Genomic DNA, 19,726 nt, shown 5'->3' on the forward strand with positions numbered 1-19,726 from the left:
CCACACTTGGATCCCCAGAGGTGCAGACCCCAGCCCACCATGTTACTGAGCAGTTCTGCACATCACTGGAGTCTCTGCACATCACTGGAGTCTCTGCTTCAGAGAAGGTTTGCAGACTTCTCCTTTCTCCCTTTCTGGGCCATGCAGTGGGCCCAGGGTGGGCCAGGTTCTTTTGGTTCTTTTTTCTTTTGGGCTGGTCCTTTTTGGTTCTTTGGTTTTGGGGCTCTTTTGGTTCCCACCCTGTGGGAAAGCAGCAGGCAGGGAGCAGCAGGGAGGGGTTCCAGGGAAGCTGGTCCATGAACCCCCAGGGCATTTCGTGATTCCCCCATATGAGAGCAGCCCCTGACACATTCCTGCTGTGCCTGCCCCGTGTCCATCCATCCCTCCCAGCTCCATCCTGCACACAGGGAGTGCACACAGGTGTGGTGGCCCCTGTGCCAGGGCCAAAGGGCTGAGGGAAGCCCAGTGCTGGTGGCTTGTAGCCATGCCAGCCAGTGCCTTGGGTCCTGTGCCCCCCCCAGAGCCCAGCCCTTCTGCACAGACACCTCCTGGAGCATTTCTGCTGGCAGGAGTGACGTGCCAGCCCTTTGCCAGGTAGCCCTGGCCAGCACACAGAGGGTTAATCCTCTGCCATTTGTGCTGCTAATGATTATATGCACTGTAATATCAAAGCTGGAGCTATTTATTTGCCATTGAGCAGGTGCTGCTGCTCCCACAAAGCAAATTTGCTTTCTCCTCCTGATGAAACAAGGAAAATAAAGGTTGCTCACGTCCCATTTCAGATATGTTTTTTTTTTTCCCTGTGCACCAGCTGAAAGACAAACAGAGAGGGAACCAGAATGCATATTATGCAAGAAACCATATAATCTAGCAGCATCTTTGATTTGGCTGCTGCTGTCACAGACATGCATTTCACAGAGAGGCTTTTTTCTCCCCCCTTTCTTTTGTTCTTACTGGTTTATCATTTGTGGCTTTGTCATTTTGTTCCTTCTTCCTCTTCTCTTCTCAGCCTCTTCACAATGAATCTTCATTTTCCCTCTGACACACTTGTATCTAAATTTCCTTATTTCCTGCCTTTTTTTATTTATATCTGTTGCCTGGTGATTTGATCATGCTGTGGAATACAGGATTAGCAATCTCCGTGTCCTTGGGTACTGCTCAAGGACACCTGTTCGGCAAAGCACCATTTTCTTCCCCATTTTAACCCCTTCCAGTGTGGCTGTAGAATAGGAATAAATAACAATACCTTGAATATCCCCAGCTCTGCGTTAGCAGGACGTTGTAATCTTCATTCTTCAACAGCTGGCGTGGCCCTTCCTAAGGAGCTTACACGGGAATCTGAAGAATGTGACTCGGGGAAAAAAAAATGAATACATCCTCTTTGAACTTTGCAAATAGTTTAGCAGCTGTTCCTGTAGAGATAGCTTCGACTTTGCTTCAGAGTGAAATGCTAATTCAGCCATTAGCATCCAATGGGGTACCTGTCAGAGGAATCCTCCTGCAGCTCCAGGTCCCAGCTCCAGAATCCCGTGCCTCGGTGGGAGATTTTTCCATTAGCAGATCTCAAGCAGCGTTTCCCAGCAAGGTTTAAAAGGGCTGCCTGATTTGACAGAAATTAGAAGAATTTGAGCGCTAGATTGGCGCAAGCTCTGCTAATTCCCGAGGAGGATTTTCCCCTGGCACAGAGAGCCCAGTCCCAGGCTGTGCCACCCACTGCCCCTGCTGCTCCCACAGGGCCACCATGGGCCACATCTGCTCAAGAGCAGGTGACAGCAGCCCTGGTGACTGTCCTCCCTCAGGGGATTGATTTCCTGGGGGTGATAAGCCTGGAGACTCCAGAGAAGTCGCTGGTGGGATCCACTCTCCTCTGCCAGATTCTGTTCTTCCCTCTGCCACACCTCCCTGTTCCCTGCAGTATTTTGGTGAAGAGGAGGTTGGATTGGAGCCAAGCAATGATGGAGACCATGGAGATCAATGCCAAGGTGGCAGTTGCAGGAATCTCTGGAATCAGCTTCTTTTTGTCAGCAAATGCAGCCACAAGAGCTAGGCTGGTGTTTCCTCCATGGACCCTGGGAGCTGAGAGCAGAGGAACCAAGGAGCTCCTGAGCAATCTGCTGGGTGAACCCTTGGCTAACACAGGACTTCCCATCTGAAATGAGCAAAGGTTGGGCAAAACTCATTTTCAGCTGAGCTTTAGAGTCTGGGACACTAAGGTCCCCAGAGGTGAATTCTTGCTCATGCTTCACCAGGACCAGTTCAGTAATGCTGAGTGACTCCTGGGCCAAATACAAATGGGATTTTCCCACACAAGTGCACAGCCTGGAGAACAGCACAGCTCCAGGGATCAAGTCACACTCCAGGGGTAAATTAGCCAGCAGAATTGCCTGCTCAGCAGAAAGCAATAGATCACCCATTTAATCAGATCCATCTGCTCATCAGCTGCTGACGGGACACTGCAGGAGTCTGTGGTGGCACAGAGGCATCATTTTATGGAAGAGCCACCAGAGGGGAGAGATCCCACAGAGCAGCCATGCCACAAACTGCCCAATTCCAGCTTTGTACCAGGCTGTCAGTGCCAGAGCCAGAACAGGACGCACTTCCCTGCTGCAGCCCCAGAACCCTGGCAGTGAGGGGCTGGAAGGGTCCAGGGAGTTGCCCTGGCCTGGAAGGAGGTTTCAGCATCTTCTGGGCATCAAGAAAAGCCATGCACCAGAGAGGGATCAAAGCACCAATGCCAAACAAGGCTTCAAGAAAGGTCTGGTGGAGGGCAGGGTAATGATGGGGAGAACATGAAGGGTCAGATCTGCTATTGACAGCAGCTCCATGAGTGGCACTTTTCTACCTGGAGAGCAAGACCGTAGGTTTGGGAGGGGAATGGTGTGTGGTTTTCAGTGGAGGTTAGGGTTTGGATTTGTCACCCTCCTGTTCCCTTTGGAATCTTCAGTGGATTGTCCTGGGAATAGGAATCCACCCCATGAAGTTGAGGCACTGGAGAGCAGGAATCTCTCAGGATGCTTCAACCAGTGGCAATTCTTGCTTCATTACAAGCTCTTCCATTCTTTCTCCAAAGGAATTGCTTCACAGCACTGTCTCCACGTGGATGAAGCAGGAACTCTCCTGAAACCACACAAATAGTTCCCACAGCCAGGGTCTTCCCTGTAGGTATCCTCAGGGATGTTGACCTGAAGACTTAACAATCCAGACCACAGATTTTACTCTGAAAGTGTAGCTTGGGTTAGCTGGTTTTAATGGTGAGAGGGACAGAATAAGTCTTGCCCAGGAAGGGGATGCAGAGGGGGGTGCAAGGAGGAAAGGAGGAGCTGGGAAGGAATAAGGATAATGTGTCCATGTTTCCTATTTGCCTTTCCAGTGGCTGTGGTAAGGATGTGTGGGGAGAAGGGTGAATGTGGTGGGGAGGACGTGCTTTGAGTCATCTTCTGCATAAGCCATAAGTTATGGTGACCTCGAGACATATCTTGCAGGAAAGTGTATAATAGTTACAAGAAAAACCCTGCAGATTTACAAGCAGAATAAAAACCAAATTTACACATTTGGGAGAAGAAAAAAAACCAGTCATGGAATCATAGAAAGGAGGGCAAGGAGGGACTTAAGAGGTCAACCAGACCATACTGATGCCTGAAGTCAGGATCATCTCTACTTAAGCCATTCCTGATGGATGTGTTCCTAATCTGTTCTTAAACCCTCAGTGGTGGAGATTACACATCTCCCCAGGCAATGTCTTCCGTGCTTAATTATCCTTCTGCTCCAAAGGCTTCCCAGTGCTTACCAAACATTTCCCTTGGTGCAATTTAAGCCTGTATTGCCTCTTTTCCTACATGCAGAGGATCACTCCTGTGCCTCTTTTGCTACACTGTGGTGGCTCCCCTTGGTCTTTCCTCCTGGAGACCTTTCCTGAACTTCCCATCCCTTTTTTCCTGATGTTCTACCTCTTTTATGAAGCAAAACGCCCCAAGCTCCTCCTGGCATTGCAGCAGACATTCCCACATGGGGTCAGCGCACCCCTTGATGTTTTGGGGTGACTTTGAGCTGCTCCCCTCGTTGGCAGGCTGGGGAAGCAGCGTTGCTGCAGGAGCAGGAGGGCTGGGATGCAGAGGTGACAGAGAACAGCCCTGGCTGTCACTCAGTGCCTGCGCGACACGGAGCCGCTCGTGGGCGGCAGCGGGGTTTGCAGTAATTGTCTTCTCTAATTAACTTGTTATCAAACAAGAACATTTCATTACGGTACAATTACTGGCTGCTTTGCTGAGACACAGAGGTGTCAGGATTACGATCCCAACATATGCTTCTTACAGCTCTGATTTTTTTGTTTTCATAATCACTAACCATTTTTACTTCCTTCCCCCCCAACCCACCCACTCTCTTAATGACTAATGAATCCTCCTGCTAATGAATAAGGAAAATAAATCAGTGGGCATGGCAGGTTAGGAAGAAAAACATGCAAAATGTTTTGAGGATCCTTAAATCTGATAAATTACTTCAAAATTAAAATCCCTGGGAGGAAATGGGATTTAATTAGAAAGTAACATGGTTTTGTCAATGTTTAAATTAAAATTTTAAAGGTTATAAATGCTGCACTACAGCTGCCTTTACACAGAGGATTTGTGAGGAGCTTTGTTCAGATCCCACGTCAGCATGGTGGTTCCCAGGGGACAGGCAGCTCAGTGTCCTTGGTGAAGAAGCCCTGTGTGGGTGCAGGGCAGGACTGCAAAACTCCCAACAGGACACCCTTAGGGATGGTTCTTTACCATGAGGATGGTGGCACAGGGTGCCCAGAGCAGCTGTGGCTGCCCCTGGATCCCTGGCAGTGCCCAAGCCCAGGCTGGGGCTTGGAGCAGCCTGGGACAGTGGAAGGTGTCCCTACCATGGCAGGGGTGGATCAGAATGCTCCCTTCAACCCAAACCATTCTGGAATTCTATGATTGAAAAATCCAACCCATTATAGGAGTCTATGATTAAAAAAACCCAAACCATTCTGGAATTCTATGATTAAAAAACCCAAACCATTCTGGAATTTGGTGATCAAAACCCAGATAATCCACCAGGAATCTTGCAGAACTTCCAGTTCACCAGAGGAGCATCAGAGAGCACAATCCCCAAGTTCACCCCATCACCTTCTTGGCAGCCCTGCTCGTGGTCAGGCTCCTGCCTGGAGCAATCCCCTCTCCTTTCAGCAGAATGAGCCTTTGGCTGCCCCTTCCCAGTCCTGCTGCACCAGACCCCACCCAGCAGCACCTCCCAATACCAGGGAGAGCCACGTGCTCTAAATGAGACAAGAACAGATGAAGAGTGGCATAAAGAAAAGGGTTTAGCAGGAAAAGCAAGCACTGGGGGATGAAGATAGGCACAGACTTTATTGGTTATTTATTTATTTGCATTTAGATTTAGGAAGTCTCATTTACCTGTCCTCCCACTGTCCAGAAACTGCAGGTTTTTCTCCAGGCAAGTCTTGCTAATAATTAAATTTGTCTCTGCATAGCTCTGAATGCTTTGTTTTCCCACCATCCAGGGGAAAAAAATGATAAAACCACTCTTGTATTTTGCTGTTATAGAGGAAGAATAATTAAATATGTTCTCCAAGGATCAGCATCCAGCTGTGACCACTCTTAAACACTGGCCTGAGATACAGGAATTCCTATTTCATTGCTGTGAGGGCATCAGGTACCACATTGAAGAGCATCCACGAGCTGTGCTGCTGAACACAATAAATTCTGTGGTGCTGTGATGGGCACAAGCCTGCTGCAGTGGAAACTGTCCCTGCCATGGCAAGGGGATGGAACTGGCTGAGCTTTAAGGTCCCTTCCAACCCAAACCACTCTTTGATTCTATAATAAAAGATTTGGAGATTGTAGAGAAAGGTAATAGCTTTTATTAAGGGAACTGATACAGTTTGAAGAAATAGTTACTTTTCACAGGCAAACTCTTCTTCAGGCTGACATTTTGAAAAGTAATTTTGTTCTGAATGGAGCAAATATAATATTTCCTGAACACCATAAAGCCAAAGACAAACGTAGGGAAATGCTCCATTTCAGAAAATTGCCATCTGAGACCTCCAGTGTGTCGAGTCAAAACGTTTCATTACAGGACTCACTGTGATTTAGCAATGAAAATAAGGCTTTCAATCCATTTTTAATAGAATTTATCTGTACTGATTTTAAACTCACATTCAGTTCAGCTGCTGGAAGGTGACTCTCCCTTCAGAGGTCAGTGTTGGGAGGGAGTCTGGAAATTTGCAGAGCTAAATCATAGAATTGTGGAATTGTTTTGGTTGGAAAAGACCTTTGGGAGCAGCCCAGCACTGCCATGGCCACCATGTCCCCAAGTGCCACATCCATAGGTCCTTTAAACTCCTCCAGGAACAGTGACTCCACCACTTCCCTGGGCAACCTTTTCCATGAAGAAATTTTTCCCAATATCCAACCTAAATCATCCTCAGCAGAGAATCTGCCCAGCAGGGTTCAGCGTTTCAGTTGCTGAAAGCTGTTGTTGGTTTTAAAGCTGAATTAAATCCATGCAAATCTGTTCTAATTGAAATCAGCTTTCAGTGCATCACTTGAGGAAGGCTTTGGGTTTCCAGTGGAGAAGAGGGTTGGTGGGTGTTTTTCCTGGAAGTTTCTGCCTTTATAATGAAATTTTTATTACATTTTAAAATACTCCTCTCCGTTAGTGTAATGTGTGTAACCCTGCAGGGACTCACTGCTGGGTCAGGCTGGTTCACACCACTGTTTATTGGAGGCCTTCACCTCCATGTGGAGGACCAGGATCCAGGCAGGAAGGAACCAGTACTGACATGATCAAGAAGCATCTCTCATTATTGGGGGGAAATGGAAAAATAGACCATCATCCACTTATTTTTGTTAGGGAAGCAAACTCTCCTGGTATTTGATGCTTCCCTGCAAACTCTAGCTCACCAAGTCATAAGATGAGGCAAAAATCTCAGCTTTTATTAAATCAGAAAGCAGCTCCCAGCTGTCCAGGCTGCAGTGAAGAGCGGGAATTTTGAGCTCTAAAGAATTAACATTGGGAAATCGAAGAAAACAAATGGATAGTTTAGGAGTTCTGACTATCTCATATGTTTTTAAGTTGGTCATCATCACAGAATCATAGACTGGATTGAGTTGGAAGGGACTTTAAAGATTTGAGGATTTGGGTTTTTGTCTTGCTCTTCCAAGAGCCTGGATCACTCTTTGCTCTGCTTCCTGTTGGGAAGGGATTTCACTGTGTTCACCTTTAAAATCAGAGTGTGTCACACAGACCACTCTGACCAGAGATGCCTCCAAAAATCCCACAAGGTCCAATCCAGGGCTTTCATTTTCTTGGTTTGACAGGAACTCCTCTGCACCAGAACGGAGTTTTCCATGCACACAGCCCCACTGAGGGGGGTTCACTGAGCAGGTGGGGTGCAGCCATGCCCAGAGCCCCCTGTTCCCTCTGTTAATGATTCTCCACTCCTTGGTCCTTTCAGGCCTACAAGAGGAAAACAGAAGCTGCCAAGAAGGAGTACCTGAAGGCCCTGGCTGCCTACCGGGCCAGCCTCGTCTCCAAGGTACAGCCGTGCTCACGGACGGGTTAAACTCACAGGAGCTTCCAAGGAGGAGCAGCTTTATCAGAAATGCTGTGTAACTGTGATATCAGAACTGATAACAGCTTTAGCACCTTCTCAAGGGGCTGAAAAAGGGGCTCTGCAGCACGGTTAGGGCAGGAGCTGGGCTGTCACCCACCTTCAGTGAGACCCCACCTTGGATGGGTTCAGCAGCAGGGGATTTTCATCAGTGCCCCTGTGTGGGGTGAAGGGCTCTCTGCTGCCTGTCCCTGCTGTTTTTTTCTTGCTTTTGGGGTGTGAGTGCAGCAGAAGGGTCAGGAGGACAAGATGTCACCAGGGGCTGACCCAGGGGAAGGTGACACCCAGTACTGGGCTCGCTGGTACCAGCACCCTGCTGCACCCTGCTCCTGCACTTGGGCTGTCCCACCTGCTCAGGACCTCAGGTGTGGCTTCTCCTCTGCATGCTCAGCCTAGACCAGATTTTTGAGGAGTTTTATGAAGTAAGAACCATCACTGTGGGTTGATGAGGTGTGATCCCGTGGGTGCTCACCACACTGCAGCCAGGGCAAACCCAGAGAGCCCATCCCAGTGCCTAACAGTGACATTTCAGGGCATTTCAGACTCAGAGAGGAGCTCCAGTGCTGCAAAAGCACACTGGGGAGCAATGATGGGCCCAGTCTCCTGGATGTGGGTGCCCATCCCAAGGCACCTCACAGCTTGCCCTGCTCCACACCTCCGGAGAGGGGACACAGGCATTCACTGCCTGGGAATTTGGGATGGCTCCTGTGGAGCTCAAAATCTTCCTGGCTCAGGGATAATGCTGCCCTTGGCTAGGGAGTTATTCCCCTTCAAAGCTTCTCCTTGGTACTGCACCACATCCTCAGAGCCTAATCATCACATTCAGCTGCCTTGGGCAATCTGTGATCTCCCAAATCACCCATCTTCTGCAGGATCCGTGTGGTGGTGGGGAGCTGGAAAGGCTCAGAGCCCCTGGCAGCTGCCAGCTTCTCACCAGAACAGCAGCAAGGACAGAAAAAGGGCATGGGAAGGACTTGTTGAGGGTTTAAAACTTGTTGGTTCTCTGGAAGCCTCTGAGGGTGTTGTCTTGATCTTGCCTCTCAGCAGTGTGGGGCAGGAGTCGTGGAAGGCAGGAAGTCATGGAGGCATGTGCTCTATGGCTATGGGTTTTTTCCCAATTTCTCCAATTGCTCTTCTGCAAAACTTTGTTTTGAGCAAAGCAGCACAGCGTGGTCCTGGCTGCTGGGTGAGAAAGGATCAGGACTGTCATTACAGGGCCCATCACAGGACAAAACCCTCACTGTCCAACCAAGAAAATTTCCCCTTGTCCTTCTCTCTTTCCTGCCAAAATGATGCCATGATTGTCCCGTGCATTGGAGACCCACCAGGGCAGCAGGAATGCACAGGGTGAGGAAAGCAGAGGGTTTAGAGAGCCATTTGTACTCTGCTGGAAGCAGGAGGTGATTGTCACCCACTGAGAGCACTGAGCTGCTGGTGGGCAGCTTGCCCTGGGTCATACCCTGGTGTCTCTGCCTGGTTCATACCCTGGTGTCTCCACCGTGGGTCATTCCCCCTGGTGCTCCAGGCTCTGCCAAAGGCACAGTTGAGTTCCTGGGCTTTAGTTTTCCAGATCTGGATGCTGCACCCAGCCCCTGGCCACCCAGCTGCTTCAGGGCTGGGAGTTCATGTGCTGGCAGGTGGGAGAGGAGCAGGATCCATGGGGAGCTCATCTGCACAGATGGATATGTTGGGATGGATATCTGGGAATGGATGTCTGGGGATGGATATCTGGGGATGGATATCTCAGGGTAGATATGTCAGGATGGATTTCTTGGGATGGGTATCTCGGGTTGGGTATCTGGGTTTGGTATCTCAGGATGGATATGTTGTGGGATGGATATGTTGGGATGGATATCTCGGGATGCATATCGATGTTTCCTCTTTTCCCTCCTCACCACTTCCACTCTGTTTCCCCACAGAGCTCTGCCGACCAGGGGGAGACGAAAAGCACCCAGAGCACCCCCCCTTCCAAGATGATCCCCCCGAAGCAGCCCATGTACCCCATGCCCCCGCAGGCTTCCTCTCCCTACCCCGGCCTGGGCTCCTTCCTGTCCCCGTCGGAGCTGCAGAGCTACCGTGGCCACCCGCATGCCGGGCTGTCCCGGACCCTGCCCTCCAAGCCCCTGCTGCCCAGTATCAGTGCCTCCCCCCCTCCCTCGTTCCAGATCAGCCCCCCTCTCCACCAGCAGCTGTCCTTGCACCACCCGCAGAGCTCGCTGCTCAGCCAGCCCCTCAGCATGCAGCAGGTCCCCCAGCAGCCCCTCCTGTCCCCCCCCATGGCACTACAGGTACAGCCCCCCATCAACGCCTCGCCTCCCGGACAGCAGGTGGGTGTCAGCGCTCCTGCCTTCGGGATTCTTGATGTCCCCAAGGGAGTCTTCCCACAGAAGGGAGTGGAGTCGCAGGAGGGGCTGAGGGAGCTGGAAAGGGGCTCAGCCTGGAGAAAAGGAGGCTCAGGGGGGACCTTGTGGCTCTGCACAACTCCCTGACAGGAGGGGACAGCCGGGGGGGTCAGGCTCTGGGAACAGGGAAAGAGGGAAATGGGCTCAGGTTGTGCCAGAGAACGTTTAGGTTGAAAACTTTCAACTTTGTTGAAAGGGTTATCAGGCAGTGAAACAACTGGCCAGAGAATGGTGGTGTCACCATTCCTGGAAGCATTCAAAAAAAGTGTAGATGTGGCACTTGGGGACAGGGTTTAGTGGTGGGCTTGGCAGTGCTGGGTTAATGGCTGCACTCGATGGTCTTGGAGGTCTTGTCCAACCTAAATGATCCTGACTTCTCCAGCACAGGGACTGGGCTTTAGTTCTGCACAGTGAGAGTGGCTCTGTAATTCATAGCATTACAGGGGATCCTCACAGTCACTCACTGGGGTTGGAGCTGTTGCTGAGGGCAGCATTTTGTAAAACTTCATTCTACATAGTTTGTGAATAAAATACAAAAATAAAAAAAAATACCCCCCCACTTGCCCTAATTTGGATATTTTGGAAAAAGTCATGTTCTTTCCCAGGTAGCTATCATGATTCTGGTTTATATGCATTGCCTAATGGATATTAGGCACCCCAAAAAATGGGAAAAATGGATCAGCTTTCAGCTAAAGCAACCCTTCAGTGTCCTTGCTGAATTGCCAGTGGTGGCAGCTTGTGGGGACAGTGTTGCTGGTGTGGCTGTCCCTTGTTCCTGAACACTGGGGTGGAGAGCTCAGGACTGCACAGGAGCTGAGCTGCACTGGCTTTGGTGGCCAGACTACAAAACACCCACAGGGTTTTGTGGCTGTGTGCCCTCCACAGCCATTCCCACCCACGAGGAGGGAGGTCCTGACAAAAAGAGCAGGGAAAAGGGATGTCAGGTGTGTTGCTGCATTGACACCATGCTCTGGGCTGGGACCCCCTCCATCCCTGGGGCTGCTCCCGTGCTCTGAACTGACACTGGGGACAATGCCTGTAAATGTGATTATGCACTGTTATTAAATCTAATCCTCCTGTAACCCTCCTTTTCCTCTGCACCCCACAGGACTTCTCCCATATTTCGTCTGAGTTCCAGAACAGTGTTGGACCCCGTTCTCCTGGTGCATCAAACCCTCCAGGAAGCACTGAGTGGGACAACGACTACCCCAGCAGGGAGTGTGGGGTCAACCACTGCAGGCCAGTAGACCAAGTAGCTCATTGCTAGTGCACATCTGGGCTGTGACAATGACCAACAGCTCGATGTCTGCCCTAAAATGTATGGCCAGTTGTGTCAGGGAAGCTCAAGGCTCCTTCATCTCTGCAGGGTCTCTGAAGTGAAGCAGGTAGCTTAAAAATCATGGATAAATTCTTCATTGGACATGAAAAGATTTCTTTTTTTTTTCCCTTTTTAAAATTTATTTCCATTCCAGGAAGGGTTAGACACATTTCTTTCTGAAGCAGTCTCCCCAGCAGAGTTCCTGGAGGTTTGAAAGCAGCAATGTGCATAAGACCAGGCCTCAGTGTCGCCTCACACTACTTAAAGAGTCATATAAAAAAGTTGGAGAACAGCTAATTGCAAAGGCAGATAGTGATAGGACAAGGGGGAGTGGCTTTGAACTGAAAGAGAAGAAATTTAGATTATATGTGAGGAAGGAATTGTTCCCTGTGAGGGTGGGCAGGCCCTGGCACAGGGTGCCCAGAGAAGCTGTGGCTGCCCCTGGATCCCTGGAAGTGTCCAAGGCCAGGTTGGATGGGGCTTGGAGCAGCCTGGGACAGTGGAAGGAGTGGAAGGAATCCACCTCCATGGCAGGGGGTGGACTGAGATGGGCTTTAAGTTCCCTTCCAACTCAGACGATTCTGTGATAAGCAAAGTCCTGTTCCTAAAGCAATTGCTCTTATCACTGAGGCCACAACCTCCCATAATTGTCTCTGCCAGCAGCACCCTTACCATTCCTGGGGTTAGTGTACAAATCCTCAATCCTCCCAAGAGCCACACAATGCTCCATCCCCCTGCACCATGCAGGAAAGCCCCACTGACATCTGCACAGATCTTCCCCTTGTGCCCTACAAGCTCTGGCATGAATGTGCCAGCATGAAGGTCCCTTTAATGCTGCTTGAAATCCCCAATAAATGAAAACTGCAGGTAGTGAAAGCTGGGGAAAGGGGAGTGTGTGGAAGCCATTTCCAACCTGTGCCTAACCCACTGCTCTTGGCTCAGCTCTGCAGCTTGGAGACTCTGTTGTGCTCAGTGGAACATTCCCAGGTTCTCTGTGGCAGCAGGCTGGGAAGGAGGCTGGATACGATCAGAGTATTGATTTCCTTCAAGTGCTGGAACATGGTGCTTTCACCAGAAATAATAACCAGGCTTTTCAGAGCACGGCTCCAGTCTGTGCCAGCAGAGCACTTACATCTGCTGGGCTGGGCACAGGCTGTACAGACATTTGTTTCTTCCAGGGAAATAAATAACTGCTTGATCCATTAGGATATCACTGCTGTCTGCCTGCCTGAGGGGGCTCAGGGACATGGATAGGGCTGACCTTTGCCTGCTCCTTCCTGAAGTCTCTGCAGACAGCCTGAAAGAAGGAACATGATCAGGACATGATTGTAAAAGTCACTTCACATGTTGTGGGCAAATTGCTAAAGGTGCTTGGAGGGTTGTGGCACATGGATCCCAATTTCCAGAGGTGCTGGGCAGATCCCAGGAATGAACTCCCCTAGAAATAAGCATCACATCTTAAGGGATCAGCTGGGAAAACATTTGATTCCCTCTGCAAATCCCATTGTCTGGGTCCCATGCAGAAAGCCCAGGGCTCTCCAGAAGCAGGTGAAACGTTCCCATAGCAGTGGGGACTGAGTTCTCTGTTGCTAAAACAAGCTCTGTGACATCTGGCTGGAGTGCCACACTGTAAGCAGAGGGCCATGCAATTCATGATCAAAGCTCATGCATTTCATGCTTTTGTCATAGCAGAAATATCAAATTTCATGGCTTTATCGCAGCTTCCTGGAAAAAAAACCATTCTAAAACCAGACAGATTATGCAGAGACTTCCAGATAATTATTAGAGTAGATTATAGCAAGAAACTCAGATGGATAGAGATCAGTCCTGCAGAAAGTGCTTAGTGCACTGAAAAATATCATAGTGTCTGCTGAGGAAGGAGCCATCTCCTGTGACTAAAGGCAGCTGGTGCCCAAAGCTGAATTGTTCTCATTTGTTGTAAGGCCTGGTGTGCCAGCAGTGCCCTCACCTCCTGCTTCTGCTGCCCTGGGATCTGCAGCCTCAGTGTCCCCTCTGCATCACCTGGAGCATTCCCAGACATCTGCAGGGCTGCAGCTCCCTGGGTCTCAAGATTGCTCACAAGCCAAGAAAAAGGATCTGGATCTCCTCATCCAGGGCAAGGAATGATGGGACAAAGGGAATTGCTTCCCACTGCCAGAGTTAGATGGGATATTGGGAAGGAATTGTTCCCTGTGAGCGTGGTAGAACCTTGGTTCTCTGGTAGAACCCAGAGCAGCTGTGGCTGTCCCTGGATCCCTGGCACTGTCCAAGGCCAGGCTGGACAGGGTTTGGAGCACCCTGGGATGGTGGGAGGTGACCCTGGGAGCAAGATGAGCTTTAAGGCCCCTTCCCACCCAACCCACTCCAGGATTCCTGATCTTCCTGACTCTCCTCCTTTCTCCAGTGCACTTTGTACTGATTTCCAAGTGATGTTCAAAGCTGTCATTGCTCCTCCACAGCACCTTTTCATGAGCTGGGAGGGTCCAACCCTCAACACATCTTGGGCACAGCAGTGATGAAGGGATGTCTCCATTTGGTTCATCAGTGTTGCCCTAGGTGTATTTGGAAAGTCTCTGGATCATTTAATGGCCCATTCCAACCTCAGAAGTGCATTCAGCTTATTTGCAATTAAGGAGCACTGTGAGGAGCAAAATCTGGCTGGAAAGAAAAGGGACTGTTCCCAGATTTCTGCAGAGAGGATCATCCCAACCTCCCCAGCACCCAGACAGCCCTGTTGGGTTATGAATTTTATTTTATGTCTAACCTTGGTATTTCTTTAGCTTCCCATATCTGTTGGCACTGGGTTAGCTGGGGTAAAACCTCCCAAACCTTGTTTTGTGTTTGTCATACAGATAACTTCTGAAAACCAGACAAGGCTGTCTTCCTCTCTGTCCTTCTCTATCTAATAATGGAACTGTTGTAGGGATTTTTGTTTCCCAGCCTATCCTTGCTAGTTAAAATGCCACCAAATGACACATCTTCCCTCTTGCCCTGCAAATTCTGGGATCCTGTGAGCAGACACTCCTTAATTCATAACTCAGCATGCTGAAATGAGAGAGTTTTAAATATTTCTTACCTCCTGCTCTCCCTATTCTTAATGACTTTTTGCTTACTGACTTCCATCCAATTTTCCTGGCTCATTCTGGGCTAAAGCCCAAGCTGTCCTAGATTGTGAGCAAAGACATGGGAGCATTTCTCACTCCTGCTTGGTGTTTGCCTATCACTTCCCACAAGCGACTGCAGCACACAATTCCAATGCTTTTTTTGCCACCACATCACAAACTCCTTTCCTGGTCCCTTGTCTCCCTCACCTGACAGCCTGATTCTGGCACTTGCTCTTTCCCAGGCACTGAGTTCCTCTGTTCCACCCTGGTTTTCTCCAGGGGAGCTGCCTCACCTCCACCTGAGGTGCAGCTTGGATTGCAATCATCTGCAAATCTTTCTTAATCCCTAGTTCAATCTTAACTCCTCAAAGCACCTCCCTTGTTTTTTCTGCCTTGTTTTCTCTCCACTCCTTCTTCAGGGGTTGTGTCCTTTCCATCCTAAAACATTCTGTGATTTACCTTTGTCCCTTCACACTTAGGTATTTTTGGGATAACACTGAACTGGATTCATCTATGTCCTTTCTCTCATTTTTAAGCCATGGATTCTTTTTGGCTGTCATCCTCTAGCAACTTTTACCCCCTCTTCCCACTCTCCTTTAGGCTAAAGATGGGACCATTACACCTTGTCCAGGCACAAAAAGCCAGGTATAGCCACTAGATTCAGACATTTCTAACCTCCCTAATTCCTTCCAACAATGAAGTGATCCTCTCCAAAGGGGGGAATTTTCCAAATCAGAAGCTAAATGGGCAAACACTATAAAAAGGCAAAGACAACCCATCACAACTGCACTTAGTTTGGATTCAATTATTTATGGTAATATTTTGTAATGAACTGGGAAATGTTCTGTAGCGTGTTGTGTAAAATTAATGAAGTTTTAGGACTGGAATACCTCGCTGCTGCTCAGTGGCATTAAATTTTTCTGAGTGCAGGAAGGAAGACTCTGCATTTTAAATGCAGATTATAAAATGTGGAGATTAGCAGAGGGTAGGCTCTTGACTCTGTCAGAAGACAGCTCTATCAACAACAGCCCTGCTTTGTGCCTGCCTCTGCCCTATTATTCCACTCAAAACACACCCACACCAGAACCTCCCAAGACTTTTAACATTCTTCACCACTTTTATGGAGCTGGTGATGTGTACAGGTGATAAACCCCATTGAAAGTCCTGGATCTCAAAGGAAAACCTCCACAGATCATCAGCCAGGGGAGAGGGACTTCAGCCACTTCTCTCCCTATGTCCTGAAAAAACAGAGTGTCTGGGCTCCCTCTTTGGGCTCTCCTTGTGTAGTGTCAGAATGAGCACATTTGATCCAAAATGAGCTCTAAACCTCCATGGCCCAGCCTCAGGTGTGGTGAGGCAGGGGATGGTGGCCCAGGGCTGATCCCAAGGCTGATCCCAAGGCTGATCCTGCTGGTGGGATCTCGGGGACAGCCAGAGCTGGCCCTGCCCTGCAGCCCCACCAAGAGCAGCCATGCAGCCAGAGAAGGAAACTGAGGTTGTGACTCACATGGCTGAAATTCAGGAAGGAATAAAATTGCACCCAACTCTACTCATAGGGGACCTTCTGACTCTTTACAACTACAGCCTGAAATTTAGGGTTAGAGTTAGGGTTACTCCCCAGGGTTAGGGTTAGGTCAGGGGAAAGAGGGGGTAGCCAGGTTGGGCTCTTTTCCCAGGGAACGAGGGACAGGACAAGATGAAACGGCCTCAAGTTGCACAGGGGAGGTTTAGATTGGGTATTTGTAAAAAATTTCTGCAGGGAAAGCATTGGAAGAGCTGCCCAGGGCAGTGGCAGAGACACCATCCATGGGGGGCTTTAAAAGGCAGATGTGACACTTGGGGACAGGTTGAGCAGTGCTGGGAGAATGGTTGACCTTGAGCTTAGGGGGCTTTTTCAATGTGAATCATCCTGCTGTGGTCCCTCTGTGTGCAGCCCAGCCTGTGTTTTGTGCCCTTTTTCAACCTGGAAATGGAACAACACACACTTTGGAGATAATGTTAGTATAGCAGGTGATATGAAAGCTGATCTTTATTGGAGGGCAGTTATGGAAAAATCTCCACAAAAGCCCACTCCCCACAGAGGTGCAGACAGTTTTATAAGTTTGGTAAATTAGCATAATTGACCAAAAGCACCAATTAGGAGCACAAGTGGTGATGCTATTCCCATTCCCAGGTCAATCCCCTTCCAAGTCTTCCCCCTCTCACATGGGACTGGTTCTTTGTTGATGAAAATGTGGCTGAAGAGCTGTTTTTCAGCCTTGGTTCCCAGGGAGAACCAAGATAGGACAGGAGCTTTGGAATATTTTTGTTTGGAAAAAAAAAGACAAGACTTTGTTTTGTCTTTCTGCCTAGGGAAAGGGCATGGAAAACTACTGGGAAAACTGGCCACTGATACAATAGATTACAAATATTGCATAAAGAATTCAGAGAACATACTGATGCCTCTAAAAGGCCACCTAGAACAAAGGTTAAGAGTTAAAAGAATCAAGTAGGTATTTATTAAAGGCCTTCAACAGACACACCTCGGGCAGTGCAGGACCCTCACAGAGGCTACACCCAAGATGGACAATGGTCACGAGCTTTTCAGTCAGATATGAGTGTGGTCTAATTGCACACCAGCAGTTAATGGTCCAATTACAGCTTCAGGTAATGACATTAGATACCCCAGTTTGCTCGCCCCTCCCCAATTCACTTTTGGTTTTACTTTTTGGGGTCTGAGGCCAAGGCTGTCCTCAGGATAGTTTGGCCTGACCAAACTGTGAGGAGAGCTCACTGACACTCTTGTGGAGTTATTCACACTCTCTCTGGAACGTGTGCAAGTCTGGGATGTTCAGAGTTACACACTAATGCAGTGCAGGATCTGGAAAACATAAAAGCTAAACACTTCAGGCATCAATATAAAAGAAAAACGAGTGCAGACCCCCAAAACGCCACCACCCTAAAACGCTGTGCCAGCTGTGCCAGCTGTACCAGCCCTTCCCTGCTGTCTCACGTGCTCTGCTTTCTCTTACAGCATGCTGCCAAGGGACAAGGCACTCTACCTCACCTAAGGCCCGTGGTCCCAGTGCAGGAGCTCGGACGAAGGACATTGAGGGGTCAGTCGCAGAGCCCAGGGAGGCACGGGCGGCTCGGACACGGCACGGCCGCCCCGCACCTCGGCGCTGGCTTCCTTCCAGGCTCTAAGAGCAGTTTTCTTCTTTTTCCTTTTCTTTTGGAACTCTAAAGAAAAAAAAAATCTAAAGTCTACTTTCTGTGGAAGCCCCACCCCTGCCCTCAAAAAAAAAGGCAAAACAAAACAAAACCCCACCTCGTAAATCGCAAAGAACAAAAAAATAAATAAAGAGAGAAAATTCAAATAAAAATTATAAAATAAGTGCAAAACCAACAAAAAAAATAATGAAGTTAAACTAAGGACACCGTTTTTCTGCTTGCCATCAGCTTAGCTACAGACTATTTTCCTAGTGAACTGCTTTTAGATGCAGCATAAACCCAGGTCTGGTGTCCTGCAGCATTAGGCCAGCTCAGTAGGAGGATGCACTCTTTTGACTTGCTAACAGCACTAAACTTTGTGCAAGAAAATGTGAAGTTTGTGTGAATATTGTACATGCAAAGGCCAAGGATGGTCTGGCAAAAAAAAAAAAATTGCAAAACTAAATAAAAATTATTGCTGGCTAGGTGGGGGAGAGAGAGCAGAAGGCAAACTATGAGAGGACAAATGTGAAAGAGATCATGAAAATATAATTTGTTGGATAGTTGTAAGTAGTTTACTAAGTGTTTTAGAGCTGTGCTAAAGACATCTTTAAGATTTTTTTGTGAAAGAAATTAGTAGTTTACTTTATAGTAAAAGCATTTTATATTAATTGTAGCACATTTTTTAGTTATACATAGAAGGGAGATGTGTATAAAAAACCAACAGAAAAAGCCTGCCAAACTTGTTTCTATTATTTGTACAGCAAGAAATGGACAATTTATATCCATGTTGTATGGCATTATTATTTTTTTTCCAGCCATATGTCCATCTATTTAAAAAATTGCTGACAATGATTTTTGTCTATTTATGAAAAAATTAGAGAGCATAATTACAGTTTCTCATAAGGTGCATTTTTGGGGTTTTTTTTATTTTTTATTTTGTTTGAGGGCGCTGCTTTGGCAGCACCTGGCACATTCGGTTCACAATGCTTATCTTACCTTTCTTTATAATAAAATGTATGAAAAGTAGAGCTGAAGCAATCTCTCCTTATTCTGGGGGACACCCTGGAAGTGTCTCTGCCCTGTCCTCCCCAGCTCTCTCCTCTCCCATCACATTCTCACCTGCCCCACCCTCTTCTCACTCTGCAATATCAAAGTCATTAATTTCCTAATAAATATGCAATAATTAAAATAAGGGGAGAAAATGGAACATTATGAAAACATTCCTTGAGGTATCGCAGTGAAGAGACAGGATTTCCTCCAGGGAGAGCTGCTGGGAGATTAATTCTTCGTGTGTGTGGCAGGTAAGTGGCCCTGAGGCTCTGAGATCACAGGAGGTTTCCAGCCCTGGGAGAAGGTCTGGCAGGGACCATCACTGGGAGTTTTGGTGCCACCAGGTGCCCGTGGTGTGTCCTTCTGCAGGAAGGTGCCACCCATGCTGTCCATCCCCTGCAGCCCAGCTCTGTCACCTTTGTGGCAGTGGATTTGGAGCCCTCCACTGGGAAGGTTTGGGGGACAGCAGTGCAGGGAGCCACTGAAAAGTGACCTTGCCAATGCAGAGGGAATTCTGCAAGGCAATAACCACATCTTTGACAACTTTCTGGCCACCTCCCTACATTTCTGCAGGGCTGCCTCTGCTGCCCTCAGAGGGCTGGTAGCTGCTCTGGGGCACCAGGGAGGCCACAGTGACCCATCTCCAGCCTTGGGGATGTGGAGCCATCTGGGGAATGGAGGGCAGTTGGCTATTAGAGAGCCCAGAGCATTAATGAGAAATTGTGAGCCTTTCCAAACCACTTTAATCCCTACTAATCTCTAAATTTGCATGATGGCAGCTGTGCTTAAATGGTATTCCAGCTGTTGGCTAATTGGCATGGACCTGGAACTGCTCCAGGGAGGCAACTGGGAGCTGAGCCTCCCATCCACCATCACAGCTGGCTCATGGAATCTCTGAATGGGTTGGGTGGAAGGGACCTTAAAGCCCATCTCAATCCACCCCTTGCCATGGCAGGGGCACCTTTTTTTATCCCTGATTGCTCCAAGCCCCATCCAACCTGGCCTTGGACACTTCCAGGGA

General features: G+C 48.6%; 1 protein-coding gene across 1 annotated transcript in view; it reads left to right on the forward strand.

Moving 5' to 3' along the window:
* Positions 1-18,683, forward strand: part of TOX2 (TOX high mobility group box family member 2) — a 153,958-nt gene extending 135,275 nt beyond the window's left edge. Inside the window, exons 6-9 of the mRNA XM_033074890.1 lie at positions 7,484-7,564; positions 9,559-9,966; positions 11,150-11,280; positions 17,477-18,683. Coding sequence (XP_032930781.1) covers positions 7,484-7,564; positions 9,559-9,966; positions 11,150-11,280; positions 17,477-17,513 — 657 coding nt within the window. The 3' untranslated portion in view covers positions 17,514-18,683. The remainder of the gene's footprint in view (positions 1-7,483; positions 7,565-9,558; positions 9,967-11,149; positions 11,281-17,476) is intronic.
* The last annotated feature ends 1,043 nt before the right edge of the window (positions 18,684-19,726 follow it).

This window comes from Catharus ustulatus, chromosome 17 (genome assembly GCF_009819885.2).
Source record: "Catharus ustulatus isolate bCatUst1 chromosome 17, bCatUst1.pri.v2, whole genome shotgun sequence".
Classification (NCBI taxonomy): Eukaryota; Metazoa; Chordata; class Aves; order Passeriformes; family Turdidae; genus Catharus; species Catharus ustulatus.